This window comes from Schistocerca piceifrons, chromosome X, assembly GCF_021461385.2.
Source record: "Schistocerca piceifrons isolate TAMUIC-IGC-003096 chromosome X, iqSchPice1.1, whole genome shotgun sequence".
NCBI classification, from domain to species: Eukaryota; Metazoa; Arthropoda; class Insecta; order Orthoptera; family Acrididae; genus Schistocerca; species Schistocerca piceifrons.
In genome coordinates, this window is record NC_060149.1 from 463,489,400 (window position 1) to 463,509,547 (window position 20,148).

Genomic DNA, 20,148 nt, shown 5'->3' on the forward strand with positions numbered 1-20,148 from the left:
CTTGTTTATCTTGACTTCATTTTGCCACAAGGTTAGGTAGCTTCACGATCTGGAACAAAAGGTACTTTGGACGACTTGCAGACTGCTGGAGTCAATGCTGACTATATTTCTTGCAGAAAGGGTAGGTAAATGGATAGGGACGTGCTAAGCGAAAACGCATAAAACAACTTGAGCGAAACGGGTACTTAACATGGACCTCAAACCTCGCTGTACCCGAGCCTTACGATGAGTGTGAACAGGTAGTCGAGTTTTGAAACGTTTGCCTCCCCAGTCAGCAGGAACGAATATTCCAGAAGAATATGCGAGAAACTGTTCACGAGATGAAAAGCAAAAGACCACGGTTATAATTAACAGGCGGAGTAGATACAACCCTTCAGGAAGTTATCAACTTCGAGCGGCGTGGGAAATGTTATCAAGTCATGCAATCATTCAAAGTCCGTCCGTGCGTCCTCCTCAGCCTGCAGAGTAGCTTTCAGCTGCCAATAACGTCGTAATCCACATTCGCTTAATGTAGCAGCTCTCAAGTGTTGAATAAATAGTAATATTACCGGAAAACACGAGATTAAAGAAAACAACATTTGTAACTGAGTCAGCCCCGAAAGGAAACTAGCATTGGTCCCGAAAATAACGCTATATGAGAACGCTAGCAGTTTTATGGAAAATGACGATATGACCATCAGACCGATTTCCCAATCATTAGTAGACACTGACCGTGCACTCAGTATTTTGCATGTTTCTTTACCTTACCATACGCCTTACAGACACAGCTATAAACTAAACAAGTTGTTAACCAACTCCATAAGGAACTGTTGCACACAGCGACAGTACACTATAAGGAAGGAGCGGCACACACCTAGCAGACGTTGTTTCCTTCTGCCTATACTCCAGTAAGATTGTATGGTGAAAAGTACTGCCACGAATTGGTTGGACTGTAAATCAAATGGACTGAAGATGGCTATTTATAACCGAAATCTAGATACGCAAGAGTAATAAAAACTAACTGGGTTGGGTCTGATTGCTGTGTGTCTCTCCTTCCTCAAACAAGTCATGTCATATTACTCGCTGCCTGGATTTGAAGCAGTGAGTACTACTTGTCTGAATATGTGAATATAAAGAAGAGTATTGATGCAACTATAGGCAGTCTATTAGAGCAGTCTGGCGGCAACACTGCTATTTCACTGGTGACTTTGTAACTACAGAGGGAATTTATGGCTTAATATTCAGTGGCACTGAAGCCTCCTCATCGACAAAGTCAAGTTGTATTGTAGGGAACTGGGGATCCAGAAACGACGGAGAGGCTTCGTCCCCACCGTAGCTCTCAGTTGTTCACAACCCCACAACAGGCTACAGCAGTCCACTCACCCTACCGCCGAACCTAGGGTTATTGTGCCGGTTCGGCCCCCAGTGGACCCGATGATTTGCGTAAGCGATAATGGCACCAGATAAGGACCCAAACGGGTTCCTTAGGATTTACATCAGGACTTTGGTCGCCGAGACATCAGCATGAGTTCACTATAATGCTCCTCCTCAAACCACTGTAGCACAGTTCTGGCTCCGAGACACGGACAATTACACTGCTGATGGTTCGAGGCTGTCAGCATGTCTTCGGTTTCTACCGCAGGGCCCACACAGGCGCAGGAGAAAGTCTTCCATAGTGTACTACTGCTCCCACCAGCCTGTGGCCGTGGCGCGCTACTTATTTCGAGCCGTCGTTCACCTCAGTGACGGCGTTTATAGAGACGACCATCAACCTAGTGTAGCAAAAATATGATTCCTCCGAAGAGCCAACACATTTCCACTGATCGACGGTCGAATCATGATGGTCCCCTGCCTACTGCCATAGTAACTGACGACGTTGTTGGATCAACATGTGAACACGTAGGAGTGGTCTTCTATGGAGCTCCATGCTCAACAACATACGATGAACGGTGTGCTCCGAAACGCTTGTGCGTGCATCTCTTTCGGCAGAGATGCCACAGATCGCCATCTGTCCTACAGATGCAGACAAGGTTCCTAACCCCACGTTCTGTGAAGAGTAGTAGACAGCCAATCATTTAGAGCCTAGTGGTGGTTTCACTGTCCTTCTGCCTCCTTCCATAGATGATGACGACAGTAGCACGTAAACATTAGACAAGTTTCGCCGTTTTCGAGGTAATCGTTCACAAGCTCTGAGTGATAACGATCTGCCATTTGTCAGAGGCGCTTATCTCGATGAATTTCCCCATTTGCAGCCCATATCTTTGCTAGGGTGATCCGCTGTCCGTGTCTGCTCCGCTTACATACTTTTGTTACCATGTCACGTGTCGGCCACGCCTCCAAGCGGCATGCAGCGTTGCGTTGGGCAGTGGTCATAGCGTTTTCGCTTATCAGTGCATGTGTTAACTAGCTGAGTACCCAGTGTTGCCCGTAGATGTATTTATTGGAGTTCTAATAGTCTATCTTCTCCCCCCCCCCCCCCGATCCCCCCTGTCTCTGTCCATATATCCCTATGCCCTCTCCTTGTCCACATGCTTCTCTGAACTCACTTTGTCCGTCTCGTCATCTCTCCTCTTTCTATCCACGTCCTTTTTCTGCCCATTTCCTCTCTCCCCACACTCATTCTCCATCTCCTCTTCCTCTGTATCTCCGTACATTTCCCTCTCCTCTTCTTTCTCTCTATCTCTTTTTTCCCCCTCTCTGTCTTTCCATCTGCTCCTCCCACTTCTCTCTACACGTTAAGACCGCCCACAACACAAAGGAAGATGCTGGTTCTTACATTACAATATTTCTTTGCAGAAAGGTAGTAACATGTGTGCCAAGTTTGGCAATAATCAATACAGCGGTTCAGGAAGAGCTCTTAAGGCACCGCCTTGCCCACATACCCATATGTCACACATATTTAACAAATTTCACACATATTTGTGCACACATTTCACCAGTATCTCTTGTAAGTTTCGCCCTGTAGTTTCGTTTTCAGTCTGTTCAATGTCCATGACGTCACATCTCCTGAACTGTCTCGTACGATGATATAATTTGGCAAGTACACCAAGCGGTATATCTGGATACCGTCTAGGAGATATGCTGCTGATAGTTACCAGTAAAGCAGTAGTAAAGTAAAACGTCATGCATGGTGCGGCAGTTTTTCAAGCATCGTAGTAGTTATGAAGTCGTATCTCCTGAATTGCGCGTCGTACAGTGATATATTTTTCGAGTACATTCACTGTTATTCGTAAATAAGTTGCGCAAAATTCTTGCTAATATAGTAAATGAATAATAAATTAGAGTCCTGCCTGATGCGGAAGTTCTACTGCATGAACAGTGAAGTGGGTGTCAGCGACAGAAATTCTCGAAAATGTTTGAAATGATGTGTTAAGTTAGTTGAGAGTTACTAAGTGCTCTTATTCTCAAACAGTCGATGAATATAGTCTGGCTATTTGCGTGTCACGAGCTACGCTTCTTTTCCAGTCACACGACAACCCGTTGAGAGGTAGCTGGTTCTTACACTCATAGTTTATCATTCAAGCCAGTTAAGTGATATGTGTACAAACTTTGCTTGAAATAGATTCAGTGGTTTAGGAGGAGATATGGAAGATACATTCATACATACTCTTCTATATTACATACTAATAATGAAACTGTAAAACCGTCGTGTCTGTTGGTCCGTTGCAATACGCTAATCTCCAAATAATACAAGATGAATTTTCATGCGGTTTTCACATGTAACTTGAGCATAGCTTGGGGGAACATACAGGCTTTATATGATCAAAATCTGATTCGTAATATAAGATGACATAAGGAAACATATTTACTCTTTGAAAAAGGTGTTTATTCTTGGATGCTGTAACTGTATCATACTCGTGAAAATGCTTTTATTGGTTGACTGGCGTTCTGCCCGTGACTTCACCATGGTATACATTCGACACTTATACTGAACATATCTCCTCCTCCCCTTCTCTGTGTCCACCTCTTCCTCCCTTTGTCTCTCGACCTCATCCACCCATCTTTACCTTCCTATCTCCCCCTCCCCACTCTCTCTAACTGTCCATCTTCTCCTCCCCCCTCTTAGTCCACTTCCTCCACCCCCTCTCTCTGGCCAAATGTTACCTCCCCCCTTCTGACCATATCCTCCTGCCGCACTCTCTTTCCATTTCCGCTTCTCCATCTTCCTTTTCCACCTGCCCACTACATCTTCGACCTACCTTACACATATCCCCCTCTTCCCCTACGTCTGTCCATTTTCTTCTCCCCTCACTCTGTCCATGCCCTCCTCTGTCCATCTCAGCCTGTTCTGAGTCATGCTCATTGGCACATGTGGCCTCTGTAAAAAAGTTGAATAAAGCAAACTGATACTACTCTCACACCATTCATGTCATGCAGGGCAGGGTACACATCTGGGGCTTGATAATCATTTATTTGTCCCTAACTTACAGCAGTTGAATACTACTCCAGCACAACATGCCTTTCGTGCAGGGCAGCCTAAATGTTGGGGGCCTGGAAAACAGTTTCTTGCCCATGACATGTAGGCTGTCCTGTAAAGCAGATTGATTTGGCAGCCTGATACAGTTTCCACACAATAGAAGCTGAAAAAGAAAGCATGTTCTTGCCTAATCTCTGCACCTACTGCAGATACTTATGAGACCTGCTGTTTCTGTGCTGAATCCGGCTTAAATCGATCCAGGGCTTTGAGAGAAGATTCCTAACATACACACAGATGTGCACTACTTGATACAGGATGACTCAGCTGCCCCTGCCTATGGGTTTTATGCTACCTGCAGTGCTTTCAAATACAATGTGCAAGATTTTCATATTCTCTCAGTGACTGTTTGCAACCTGTTACGCCCACAGAAGAAATAAAAGGACATTTTTATAGGAAATTTAATGTAGTTAAATTTTGTTCTGGGACACATATTCGCTATAGGCAGCAGTTCTCGAATTAACCAAGTAAAATGTATGAAAGTGACCTTCAAACGCGATTCTCTCGAATAACTCGAAAACTATCTACATAATACGATAAATGTAATGAATAGAGCTCTTCTGCAATCTTTATTTGTTTAGTTGATACTTCCATACTAACACTGTTAAAACGACTCAGTTACTGAATCGATTTCGATGATATCTGGTATAGAGGTAGCTAGGATCTGCGGAATAATATAGGATACTTTAGAAAGTGGACACAAGATTAAAAAACGGTACCTAAGAATGTTTAATAGTGAATGGGACATGCCGTTTTTACATCAGTGAACGTAAATTATATAAAAACTTACTAAGCAGCAACAATTCGCATGCCACGTCATCTGTTGGGGCAGTGGGGTCCTGGGTGGGTGGAAAAAGGGAGGTGCACATCACTATCTGACCATCTATGCTAATTAGGACAGATAGATACGTGAGGGCAGTTGACACTTTTGTACGTACAACAGCTTATGTACTCATGATCACCTATCAGAATAGAGCTACTGATATGCGAGCATAGCCATGGGCAACTGCTAGTTTATAATATACTCTAAGAAACAAAAAGTTACACCATGAAGTAATTATCCGAATGGGATGGAGATCAGTAAATTTCCTCACATCTTATCCGTCAGTTGTTTCCTATCTGTGTTCGTCACTCGTAAGGATGAAATACTTCACAGCTGCTTCTGAAGAGAGGACATAGGCACAGCTAGTGATGTTCTCTAAACGTACTTGTTCGTTAGACACAATTCAATATTGCACATGTTTTATTGCACTATTAATATCATAATTGATCGTTTGTGTAGGATAAAGAGGATTTCCTACTTAAACCTTCCCAATCCAAGCTTGTGCTTCGCCTCTATTGGCCGAGCCGCCGACGGGACGTTGCTGCGTATCCTTCTTTCTTTTCCTTCCTTAAATTTTTACCATTTATTTACCAAGTCATAAGCGCAGTTGTTACAGACTCAAGCAAAATATTGAATAACAACACAAATAACGCATCGGGGGAATCAGTCCATGGTTCATTACTGATAGGATTTCTCTCAACTGAAATAAAACCCAGGATATCCATCTTCTCACAAATTCCTTACAGTATGACTTGTGTTACTGAGGATTGATGATAATCTTCAATGTCAATCATCTGCTGCGGAAGCAGAACACAGCTACAATTACGTTCAGAATTTTGCCCGTCCTCGGGATGTGTGATACACTGGTGGAGTTGTTGGGATATGGAGTAACATTTCTGGAACAATCATCACACACCAAAAGATTGTATTTAAGCCAAAAGTATTCTATTTGTGTTATCGAGATATTAATATGAATCTCATGTAATACCCCGTTGAATAAGGTGGGAATTATTATACTGATTTCGCAGTACATCTCATTGAACTTGCTTTCAACGTCATGTAGTTTTTTTGAATGAAGGAAAAAATGCATCAATTGGCTGAAGACCGCAGAAAAAACTATTTTAATGTGGGGAGCTCTTCCGTATCTATCGTTCAGGGGAGTACAGAACAACATGTGGCCTAAATTTTCTGTAGTGTTATGTTGTAATTGAAGGGGTCTGCCCCAGCCAACGCGAGGACCTGAAAGTCACCACACTTATGTTTAATTTAGAACTCAGAAAGGAATTTAACTCCGCGATCAGGCCATGAGGACGCGATTTCAAGCGACTGCCGTGCGATTCTCTGCCACGTGGCGTCATGCCGACCTAGCGTGGAGAGGCAATGTATCAGCAAACCGCTCTCCCATTCCGTGTTGACATTTCAGACCCTGAGACAGCTACTTCTTATTCAAGTAGCTTCTCAGCTGGCATCATGAACTTGAGTGCACACCGTTACAGTCCTCCCACCATCCCTGGCAGTACCAGGATACACCAGGTCCTCCACATTAAAGTTAGACGCACTGACCTCTCACCTATTTATAATCACAGAATTTTAGTACTTTCTTTATGAATATCGTAGCAAAGGAAGTGCATGTATTGCTTGTAGAACCAATCGTCAGGACAAAGAACACGAATTGCACTACAGAAATGTGATACATTACACAGACCACTTACTATGGTTAACAATATTTCTATAACATCTCTACTTACTAAATCTGGGCTATGAAAATTTTTATCAAGGGCATTCATAAAAGCGATACTGGAATTATACACATCAAAAATTAATTTCGAAGGTCGTGGAGACTATTATCCAAAGGCCATATATATGAAAATTGGTGGGTGACGAGAATTTATACCACAAAATTATCTCTATTAGGAGAGATGCATGGGAAGCACCAGTGCACCTCTGACACGAAAATATGCTATCGATGGATGACAAGTAGAAATTATATATCTGATAAGGGTCGTTCCAGATCCAAAGTGGAGGAGAATATCCAAAGGTTCTATGTGGAATATAATTTTCTGTAGCTTTCATGTGTCGTGCGGGTTATCACAAAACTTAAGTTATACAATAAAATTGAAGACATTATTGATTACAGAAGCCAAAAAGCTACAAGGTTCGACTAGTTTTATTTGTTGGACAGAAATTTTCTTCAGATTTGTAAATTAGGGTAATATGGAATTTGAAATTAGTACGCTATGACGGATATTATTCTTCTTATTATTAATATTAATATAATTAATTTTTATTATTATTATTAAGTTACTCTTTTGGTGTTGCATTAACAAATGAAAATTTTATAATGGCCCTAAAGAAATAGATAAAAAATCCATGTGGCCTATTAGTTACAGGCTAGCTCAGAACACGGCAGAGTCCAGTTTGAACAGCAGAAGACTTGTTCTTACTGGGAATAACCTCCTTACGCTTGCATTCTAGTGATTTCTACTTAAAATATGATAAAATGTGTTTCTGGTAACTTTATTGCTATGTCTGTGTTGTTGTTAGAGACTAAAGAATAAGAAAACAGAGGATAAATACATGTGATGAGACGTAATCTGTTCCTCCCATCCAGCAACGCTGAGCAGTTTCACTAAACGTATATACATGAAGGACGGGTTCTTATGAACGGGGTTACATACTTTTAATATATATACTCAGCTAGGAGTGTCCTAATTTAATCAGGTCATCACCGTAGGATCAAGTGTTTAGAAAATGCATCCACCATGTGTCGTGTTACTGGTCAAGTACCGGGTGATCAAAAAGTCAGTATAAATTCGAAAACTTAATAAACCACGTAATAATGTAGATAGATAGTTAAAAATTGACACACATACTTTGAATGACATGGGGTTTTATTAGAACAAAAACAAAAAAAAGTTCACAAAGTTCACAAAATGTCCGACAGTTGGCGCTGGAGAGCAAAACGTCAGTGACTGCGCATGACATTCGTGTAATAATTAGAGAGAGAATCAGAGGCGCTAGCAGTCGCAGCATGTTGACGTTACCTGAAAAGGCCCTTTTAGTGAAGCTGTATTATCAGAATGGGGAATGTGCTAGTTCAGCGTTACGATCCTATCGCCACAGGAAGGGGATTCGAACGGATAAAGGTCCGTTGACAAATGCAACTGTGGCGAGAATGATTTCGAAGTTGGAAGCCGCGGGTTGTTTAGACGATAGACCCCTTAGTGGCCGACCGAGCACAAGGCGTAATGCTGCTGAGACAGTTCATATCAGCGCACACTCCGCTGCAGAGTGAAAATCTCATTCTGGAAACATCGCCCAGGCTGTGGCTTAACCATGTCTCCGCAATATCCTTTCTTTCAGGAGTGCTAGTTCTGCAAGTTTCGCAGGAGAGCTTCTGTAAAGTTTGGAAGGTAGGAGAAAGGTACTGGCAGAAGTAAAGCTGTGAGTACCGGGCGTGAGTCGTGCTTCGGTAGCTCAGTTGGTAGAGCACTTGCCCGCGAAAGGCAAAGGTTCCGAGTTCGAGTCTCGGTCGGGCACACAGTTTTAATCCGCCAGGAAGTTTCATATCAGCGCACACTCTCTGCAGAGTGAAAATCTCAATCTGGAAAAGTTAAGCTACTTAATTATTGTATCACGATTTCTAGGAGCTCTAGAGGGATTCGTAAATCGAAAGATATCCAGAAACAGTGAGATGTCACGGAATACATTTAGGATGATAACAATCGGTTGATTACCTGTGTATTTAACTTCTAGTCCCGTCATCATCCTTACAGTTCGATAACTATTTTTCAAAATTGAGAAATGGAGAACCAAAATCATTTACCTCTTCCCTGCTGCCAAAATCGGGACAACGAGAACTCTCGTCCGTTTCTTCTTCGTATTCTCTCGCACATACGTTGTGCTCTCTGTTCCAGTAGTGAAGCCTAGATTCCAGTTCTGTCCGTTCAGTTCTCGACTCTACAGAAAGTGTTTCCTCATATCCGTGATCCCCTGCTGCTTCCGAGTCTAGACCCTCTCCAAAAGACGAAGAGGAATTCCTGAAATTATTCCGCAGAAAACAATTTTAATATTCAGCGCGATTTAATTGGAAGAAAAGATTTGCAAAGTTTTCTCAAATAAAGCTGAGATTTCCCGTTGCTGTAGCAAAAGTAGAAGCGAATTAAAAATTTTGCCTGTAAATTTTACAAACATATGTATGAGAAATAATTTTTAAGAAGTAATACTTGACTGCTGATTTTAATAGAAATACCTGTCACAAAATACAAGATTAAACCGCAAAGAGTGCTAAAGTACGTCAGTTTATTTAGACTGTGATTCTGATCAAAATTCTTGTTAAAGCTCATGTTATTTTTATATTTACGTTTTTAATATGAAAATACTAAACTACAACTACTAAAACGGCAACTAATTTCACAGATAAATTATAGTGGGTATTACCTAGACATGGCTCTGCCCGGATGAGATGATCCTGATAGAGGACTGTCACTTCTACTAACGGTTGGAAGAGCCATACAACCTCCAGAAGATCTCGGAGACTCATTGACCACGTCCAACGCCTTACTCACAGTTGCTGTTATCTCGAACTGAAACAACATGAAACCCAAGACACACTATCAACATTCATAAAGGAAAGAAAAAAAATTGAAGATGATGTTACATAGGACCGATAAATGATCAACACTAAAAATGAATTTGCTAGAAGCTTATTTTCCCAGAAAATTTTCTAAATAAATAGCAAAATATTTTACTGACACACTTACTTCACTTTATATCAACAAAAGCATAATTTATCTAAGATTTACAGTAGTTCTATTCCACTCAGCTGCTGCACAGTGAAGCAGGTGTCAACAAGATCTTCGGAATACTGTTATTTATATGGCATTTAAAGCACTCGTGTTGTGCGTGTTTCTTTCAAGTTTAAAGTGGAAAAAAGATAGCTTCAAAAAATTAGCTATTTTTTAAGTTAAGAAGTCAAACGGAATTCATGAAATATTGGTGAATGTTCATAAGAAGTATTCATTTTCACCATTTAAGAAATGGGGCTGCATTTATATGTTACCGTACATATCTTGAAGGTGTCCCACGTGAAGGACATCCGGGAACTGCACTTACAAATGTAAACATTAGCGCTTAAAATGTTTAAAGTAGCTGTTGCCATACATGTATGAGAAGAAAGAATACGATATAGTGTTCTTCAGTCAGTAATTATGGGAAAGGTTTTTGGAGTGTGGGCAGAGACTTTATCAGAACTGTTTTGAAAGTAATAACTTTATTTGGTGCACCAGTTTCGCCCCACCGCTTCACGCCCGAAACAAAACTGTAATCAATGCAGCGGATTGGAGTCCTATGTATCTGAAATATTAAAATTCGTATTTTTGCTATTAATTACTTTGCAAAGAGTGGAAGACTATATGGGAAATTCTATGCAAGTACAGTTCAAGAGGATGCATATGTACGCGGCAAGAGGTCTGTATTGAAAAAAAAGTGGATAATGCTCTTTTTAAGGAAGGCTTTATGAAAATCAAAGAATTCAGTTTAAAACATAAATTATTAGAATATTCCCTATTCACTCCGTCCGAAACACGCTGACTTCCACTTACTCGAACATCTAAAGTAATTAGTGGCCAACAATAGTTTTAGGCCCAGTAGAAAGTATGCCAATCATACTCATTACTCGTGGCTGATTAATCTACCAAGTCCCGTAAGAGTTCAGGCATAGTGTGTGCATTCGCACAAGAAGGTCAATGGCTGGGAAGCTATATTTTAACTATATGCAACGGTAGTATCTGTTCCCGAAAGAACATTTACCGCAGATTACCATGTAGCTCTAGATCAGTATTGTTCCGATCAGGCTCGCATTTCCAATATGAAATACATTCACTGTAAAATCTATGTACGAAGTGTATAGATCTAAAGAAAGATTACATTGCACAATAAAGGCTCGCTTGCCAGCATAAGGTTTTCTGGAATGATCAGTTCAGCAAGTCCACTGTCACTTTATTCTCGCACACTCGTCTAACTGCCATTGTGCTCTGTCTTTAACAATCTCGATATACACAAGAACTTGAATTCTAAACTTCCTCCTTTCGTTGAGAATATCATCAGATGATCCATCAAGGATTATCAGTGAGACCAGTCCATCTGGAGGAAGACTCCTCACGCACGTAATTAATCACGGCCGCTGTGGACCACGACTGATTAAAGTCCAGGAAATATGCTCTTAACATAATCATTTCTGTGGATTTCTATTCCCGTACTTATCGAAAGATAATAAATGCGTCAAATTTCTGTTGTACACGCATCTGATTTCTGCTTTATTAATTGCTGATGTCACATTAGAGGTGTTTTGTTGACAGTATGGCAGGAATTTTGCTAGTATTAGTTGAAGTAGTGGCAGTAGTAGTAGCGACCGCGAAATACCTGTCCAACGTCGTCATCTAGAGGGTGGAAATTTCGTTGCTTTGTCCTCAATGATGCATGACAACATGACATGAAGCATAAAAAACGACCACACAGTATCAGATATTGCTTCACTTATCAATGTATCTCGTCCTATAATTTCGCATTCAAACCTAGCTCTGTTACAACCTCTACGAATCAAATTTTTTATATGTGACGGTAGTATCTTTTCCCGGAAGAAAAGTTACCGTAGATGACCATGCAGCTTTACTAGAAATGAAATGATAATTAAATGGACACCCTAGCTGCAAACAGGCATTGATGTACTTCATTGGGGACATATTGAAAATGTGTGCCCCGACCGAGACGCAAACCCTGGATCTCCTGCTTACATGGCAGACGCTCTATTCATCTGAGCCACCGAGGGCACAGAGGGCAGTGCGCCTGCAGGGACTTATCCCTTGCACGCTCCCCGTACTTGAAGATTAGACGATATTGTTCTGAAATCTGCCATACATGTTTGACATTAACATAAAAAAGAGCAATTCAGCTGTTAGCAAATTGACTTTAATTGCAATGAATACATCGGTGATCATATATACGACATCAGCTGCGAGTTTTTCCTCAAAAGTTAGAAAATGCAATGCGACACCTATAGCAAGTGTTTGTAAAACTTTGCTAAGATTTGTCAGTTGTTTAAGTGACACAAGAACACTGTAACACGTAACATTTGTATTATCCTGAGCAAAATTTCACTTAAGCTTTGATTTGCATTCTCCTTTTCGAAATAATGCCTCAAAATTTGTTTAGGCAGCATAAAAATGGAAGACTGCACTTTACAGCTTTCAGCTGGATTAAGATTAAACCACGGAATGCATACCATACTTACACATGATGTTAAGTATTTTATTATACCTCCCAACAAACGTTACATAGGATCTGTTGCGGTAGTTTGAAATCAAACATGAACTGATTGAATATTTTACTAACAGATTTGGTACTTCAGCTAATCGGAAGATATGGGTTTAACGATATTATTGCTGGTAAATTCATAATTTGTAGGGTGAACCGGAACTCCAACGAAAAACTTTCAGAGATATTAGTTTGGATCAAAACAAGAAAGAAACGTCCAGTAAACATGGGCTCTCACAAGCATACCTTAAGCGTTATAAACACTTCATCATCTTCGATTCTTCGATACTGTGAAACACAGTCTCTTTGGTTTCCATCTTTTGAGAGGAGGTACTATGGATCAAAACAAGAAGAAAATGTTGAGTAAAAATGGGCTCTAAAATGCATACATTACGGAGCTATGAGAACTTGATCAGTAGAAGGGATGTGTTTCACAATAGCGAAGATGTACAAGCGCTCATAGCTCTTTAGGCGTCAATTTTATAACACATTTTTACTAAACTTCTGTTCTTGTTTTGGTCTATACTGACAATTTTAAAAGCTTGTCGATGGATTTATCATTCACTCTGTATAATTTACGTTCTCGCTAAGTAGATTTAAAATAAAACGGACACGATTTACTAAACCATTGCGTGAGACGAAAGCTCACTGTGATACAAGCCATGGCTGGATGAACGAATGCGACTCAAGCTGCGGCTACTGTGCTGTTCACGTCAACACACCCTGCAAAAGGACGAATACCCTCGCCGCAGCGCCACGTGTCAAGTGCATTGCCAATACACGAACTGCAGTGGCACTCGCAACAGAAGTTATGGAAAGCACGAAAACTGAGAGAACAGCGGCTAGTAAACGTTGATAAAAGCTCACAGACCAGAAAATCCATACCTGTGTGGTGAAGAAAATAAATAGCCTAAAAGTGGACGAAGGTTGGGAGGAAATTTTTCGTCCTGACAGAGAGCTGGTACAGAAATCAGGGATGTCGTATCGTGTTGGTACATGTTGCGTAGTAATTGAAAGCATTTGTGACCTTTAACTGTGAATTGTGAAAAAAAATACACTTCATCTGGACAGTGCAGCTTCGCACAACAACGGTTTGGAAATGAAAAACGCTGAAATCTGAATTACAGATCGCTGTAATATCTTATTTGTTCAAAGAAGTTGACACCCTCAGACTATCATCTACGTCCACATCTAAAGAAGCTTTTGACTGGGAAACGTTTTTAATCCGATAATGGTACCTATAGATGCGTGGCTTACATGTGTTCAAGTATCATCACGACAGGAACGGCACGTGTTATTTGGAAAAAAAGGTAAATGAAGTATACTGAATATCGAAAGAAACACTTATTCACTGCTAGGCTGACAAGTATTTAAATAATTTCTTTTTGTGGTAAAAAATCAATTATAACTGAAAAATATTGTCTTTTGAGGTGCGAATTTCACGAAAGTAATCATCCGGCGTGTATTCCGAGACCCGCATAATGATATTGTAAATATAGTGATTTCAAAAGAACAGCAACTATGGTGTGTGTGTGTGTGTGTGTGTGTGTGTGTTGTCCTTGGAGCAGGTTAGTTTAAGTTAGATTAAGTAGTGTGTAAGCCTAGGGACCGATGACATCAGCAATTTGGTCTCATAATAACTTATTACAAATTTCCAAACAACAACTCACATCAACGACAAACCAGTAACCTCTACAGGAAATTTAGTCGCACATTCGACCATGTCGCAAAATGAAAATCAATCTTTAAAACCCCGAACTGCAGCAGCAGAACTCGTCTGAAATAAGCTACAAACCCATCCCATGTGAAGTACTACGGGGCGATATTTACAGGCAGACGGATTAAGGATTGTAGATGAAAAATGCTATAGAGACAGATCACTCAGCTGTAATGAAATATTCAGGAACAGACCGCGGCCTATCTACAGAACTTACCTTAAGATTCCCCTGAACTGATCTTGCTAAATAATTAAAACTGAAGGCAGCGTGTTACTAGGAGAATTTTGAAATGGAAACATAAGGCCTTCAACAGACATGATGAAATTGGGAAGATGTAGCTCCCGCGGTAAGGATGAAGACCTGATACTGCCAGAACTTGTACTAGGCGTCAATGTGACAGACGAGCGTGGAATGGGCAAAATTCCCGACGACAGCGTATTTTATCGCAGCCAAATCGTGGTAGTCTGACGATAGGACGCTGCACTTCCCACGTCTTGCGGTCACTGGAAATGTCACATACAGCCCTGTCAATGTTTACTAGGACAGCAACGATTCGATTCCGTATAAAAGTCACCGCCTTTCACGCGCACCTGTGCTCATATACGCCTCCGTACACGTCGTGGCATTGGAGTGGGAAACGCGACATTGAACGATGGAAGCATGGGAAGAGGTCGCCTGGATTGATAAGTGGGCGTACACATTCGTACAAGCGAAGTGCAGGTCGCTTTTGTAGAAAATTACTATAGGTGAGACATCCCAATAGCTAACTAGGCTCCATTCAGGCAGGTGATGGAGATATTCTTGTGCGGGAGATATTCACATGGATTCAAACATGGGTCTCACATATTTCTGTTGTCACTGATTAGGATCGCGCATTGGTTTGGACGTTTGACACCCAGGTCTTTAGCACATGTACTAAAATCTATATATGTGCGATTAAAAATGGTAAGACAGTATAACTTTAACAAGTCTTACAATATGACAATCTCTGAGAACTATTCAAGCGCGAGCACGCACACGCGCACGCACACACACACAGACACACACACACACAGACACACACACACACACACACACACACACACACACACACACACACACACACACACAGACACACACACACACACACACACACATACAGTGGAATGATATAAAATATGACAGCAGAGAAGTTTTCCTGGGTGAGAGCTGGACTTAAATAAGTTTGAGGCAGCAACTCTGCATCACACTAAAAACTCCAACCAAAATGCGGGAGGTACCCATGGTATTGTACGTTTCGTCGTCATCTGATTCGTCAGAGTTATCTGACGGCTTTGCGACAGGTCTTGCAGGTTTTCAGTTTTTCGTATTCTGCTAGGTTCTTGGGGAGGTAGTTCACGCTATTTTATCAGAAACATTTATCTTTATTTTTCTACGTGCCAAGAGGATTTATTATTCGTTATTAAAAACGTGAATACACACTATTAATGTTCCACGATATTATTAACTTAGTAGTTCGTTACGAACCGGCTTTTGGCTTCGTAGGCCTTCGTCAGGTCACTTTAGTGAGAGTTCATAGCTGTGCGAACAGACCAGAAGAATAATTTTATATCCAAAGAGAATCTTTCTATATGGTGACAGAAAAATACAGACGGAGAAATTTAAATTGCGAATTTCTTCCATTAATATGAAACTTGAAATGATGAACTTCGAATGGATGCTACTTAAACGTTAAGTTAAACGTTAATTTGGTTCACGAAGATGAATTTCCTCTTCGTTTAGAGTGCCTTTATATGGATCGAAGCTTACAGGACAGTCCAGCTATGCCTATGTTTAATACGTTTACTTGCTTGCTGTAGGTTCGAGTCGTAATGATCGAATGGTCTTGATACGAAGCTGTAGCCTTCGCACTCCGCACCGCTGCTCTTGCACGTCGCTTTCCTGAAAAGTTCATTTCTCACGTTATACACTCCTGGAAATTGAAATAAGAACACCGTGAATTCATTGTCCCAGGAAGGGGAAACTTTATTGACACATTCCTGGGGTCAGATACATCACATGATCACACTGACAGAACCACAGGCACATAGACACAGACAACAGAGCATGCACAATGTCGGCACTAGTACAGTGTATATCCACCTTTCGCAGCAATGCAGGCTGCTATTCTCCCATGGAGACGATCGTAGAGATGCTGGATGTAGTCCTGTGGAACGGCTTGCCATGCCATTTCCACCTGGCGCCTCAGTTGGACCAGCGTTCGTGCTGGACGTGCAGACCGCGTGAGACGACGCTTCATCCAGTCCCAAACATGCTCAATGGGGGACAGATCCGGAGATCTTGCTGGCCAGGGTAGTTGACTTACACCTTCTAGAGCACGTTGGGTGGCACGGGATACATGCGGACGTGCATTGTCCTGTTGGAACAGCAAGTTCCCTTGCCGGTCTAGGAATGGTAGAACGATGGGTTCGATGACGGTTTGGATGTACCGTGCACTATTCAGTGTCCCCTCGACGATCACCAGTGGTGTACGGCCAGTGTAGGAGATCGCTCCCCACACCATGATGCCGGGTGTTGGCCCTGTGTGCCTCGGTCGTATCCAGTCCTGATTGTGACGCTCACCTGCACGGCGCCAAACACGCATACGACCATCATTGGCACCAAGGCAGAAGCGACTCTCATCGCTGAAGACGACACGTCTCCATTCGTCCCTCCATTCACGCCTGTCGCGACACCACTGGAGGCGGGCTGCACGATGTTGGGGCGTGAGCGGAAGACGGCCTAACGGTGTGCGGGACCGTAGCCCAGCTTCATGGAGACGGTTGTGAATGGTCCTCGCCGATACCCCAGGAGCAACAGTGTCCCTAATTTGCTGGGAAGTGGCGGTGCGGTCCCCTACGGCACTGCGTAGGATCCTACGGTCTTGGCGTGCATCCGTGCGTCGCTGCGGTCCGGTCCCAGGTCGACGGGCACGTGAACCTTCCGCCGACCACTGGCGACAACATCGATGTACTGTGGAGACCTCACGCCCCACGTGTTGAGCAATTTGGCGGTACGTCCACCCGGCCTCCCGCATGCCCACTATACGCCCTCGCTCAAAGTCCGTCAACTGCACATACGGTTCACGTCCACGCTGTCGCGGCATGCTACCAGTGTTAAAGACTGCGATGGAGCTCCGTATGCCACGGCAAACTGGCTGACACTGACGGCGGCGGTGCACAAATGCTGCGCAGCTAGCGCCATTCGACGGCCAACACCGCGGTTCCTGGTGTGTCCGCTATGCCGTGCGTGTGATCATTGCTTGTACAGCCCTCTCGCAGTGTCCGGAGCAAGTATGGTGGGTCTGACACACCGGTGTCAATGTGTTCTTTTTTCCATTTCCAGGAGTGTACATGCGCAGCCATCTACACGCGTAGCAAACTCTGGAATGTATTAATTTAGTCGTCTCAGTTTCCGGGGGAGAAAATATTAGTAAATTACAATTCCTATGCAAAAGTGGCCTATTGAGACGAAACCGGAGCGTCTGGAGGCTCGAACTAATACTCATAAAGCCGCAGAGGCGAATGTAAACTTCAAGCACAAATTTCGAAAGTTTTTAAAATAAAATTTTTCACCATTGAATAAATACTTATTATACGATAGTTCTCTTTAACAAAACAACTACTTTCGTATGTCTGTGCACAAGATATTACGCTTCAGCGTTTAAATAAGCTGAATTTTCTAACTAATTCCGTAATGACTGGCGTGCAACGATACTATTCGATTCGCTGCGACAACACCTGTAACCATGGCTGTATGCTATTTTTTATCTATTTTCAACTCACTTTCAAAAAATTTTCAATTTGAAAATAATTAACTGGTGATGAAGCGGCCGAAGAAAGGAGGGGGAACGGGGGGGGGGGTCAGTACTATACCACTGCTGTATGCTATTTATTTAATTATTTTCAAATTCTCTTCCATGATTTCAAGCCATAGTAAAACTTATTGTTAATGCAGTGTCAAGGATGCTATATCACAAAGACTAGCATCATCTACACAGACTTTATTCCTGCAGTCACTTCTTTCCCTGCCGCAATATCACTGAGTTCCTTGAACTACAGTCCGTGTGTGAAACACTGTCAGCACAGCTGATATACACAATCTATCTCAGAATTACCACTATTTTCATTTCTTTAGTCGATTTGTGTCATCACACTCTGAACAAATACATCTTAAATAACACTATATTCAAACATCAAAAATATGTGAATGTATAAACCGAACATCTTTTACAAGTGAGTAATGGCAGAGCCTACTGTGTTACATGATGGTATTATGGACAAACTGTTGAATGTGATGAACAAGCTGAAGAAACGAGAGAGGAGGGTGTACAGGACTGTAACCATGGCTGTATGCTATTTTTTATCTATTTTCAACTCACTTTCAAAAAATTTTCAATTTGAAAATAATTAAATAAATAGCATACAGCAGTGGTATAGTACTGACCCCCCCCCGTTCCCCCTCCTTTCTTCGGCCTCTTCATCACCAGTTCCTCCATATACCATAGTATCTGAACCGTATCTTTTTCTTTGTACATCGTAAAAATGTGCCCAAAGTTGTGAGACTTAAAACAGTGTACAGAGTTAGGTATATAGAACCTAATGTTAAAACAGATGAAACCTGCAGGAATTATATCGGGTAAGTTTCGTACAAAGAATGTCAGAATAAAATCTGCTACCTTTCCTAGTTCACTATTTAGTCGCTATACGATACTTTTTACTTCAGTTAAGCCGTCACCTTCCCAATTTTGTTACAGTTCTTTCGTATCAATATTCAATATGTCTCTGCATTTAACAACACTTTTATTGTAATTTTATGTGATGGTATGTTCTCCAATTTATGTGCCATTTATCTGTTATATTATTTGGTAAGACATTGCTATCTCGTCCAGGGGTTTACCGTTGCGCAGTGGTTTGATGGATAGGAGTGTCAGTACAGGTCTCTCCAACGCTTTATGTCTGTCTTAAAGTGAATAGTTTTCAACTGTTCCTTCTACACTTTTACGTTATTCACTGCAGAATGTGGTGTGTTAGTAGCAGTGCTTTGTCTCCCACTGGCTGACAATTTCGATATGCTAGTCAGGTGAGGTCATTTTACTGTTTGGGTGTTATTTTTGTCCAACGGACCAATGGGTGTGTTTGCAATGTATGCAGGATCGTTTGTCTTCCGCCAACATGTAGATGTTTAAGAATCCGCCCAGAAGGAAGCCCCGCTTGCCTGAGTAAACCTTCTACAACTCTGGAGCGGCCGTTCCACAGACTTTTCCAATTAAAACAACCTTTCACACCATCGATAAACAGTACATCTTGAGGTTATGGATTCTTTATATAGAGGCTTGTACCATGATCGTACTAGGTGATTACCCCCAAGATCTCTGCTCCCTATGACACACAATGTTACACCATCGTGTAGCACAAAGTTTGCCGATGCATGCAAAAATTTTACTTATGGTCACTAGCTTACGATACATTAACCAATATTCAAAGAAGAGCAATGCATTTTGTTACAGGTTCATTTACTACGCAAGAGAACGTGTCGGTGATGATCTACCAACTCCAGTGGCAGTTACTGCAAGAGAGACTTTCTGCATCATCCTGTGGTTTACTGTTTAAGTTTTGAGTGCGTCCGTTTTAGAAGAGTTAGCCAATATATTGCTTCCTCCTACGTACATATCGCCAGAAGACCATGAAGATAAAAATATAGATGTTCGAGCCCACACGGAGGCTTACTGACAATCGTTCCTCCTACCGCCCACTCGAGACTGAAAAAGGAAAGTGGGGAAGTAGAGCGGTGCACAATGTAAACGCAGTAATGTGGCTTGT

At 41.8% G+C, this 20,148-nt stretch overlaps 1 protein-coding gene across 1 annotated transcript in view; it reads right to left on the reverse strand.

Annotated features, from left to right (window-relative positions):
- The window catches only part of LOC124722428, a 132,589-nt gene that overhangs the window by 40,315 nt on the left and 72,126 nt on the right, over nucleotides 1-20,148 (reverse strand). Inside the window, exons 3-4 of the mRNA XM_047247592.1 lie at nucleotides 9,717-9,862; nucleotides 9,103-9,316 (exon numbers count right to left, since the gene is read on the reverse strand). Coding sequence (XP_047103548.1) covers nucleotides 9,103-9,316; nucleotides 9,717-9,862 — 360 coding nt within the window. The remainder of the gene's footprint in view (nucleotides 1-9,102; nucleotides 9,317-9,716; nucleotides 9,863-20,148) is intronic.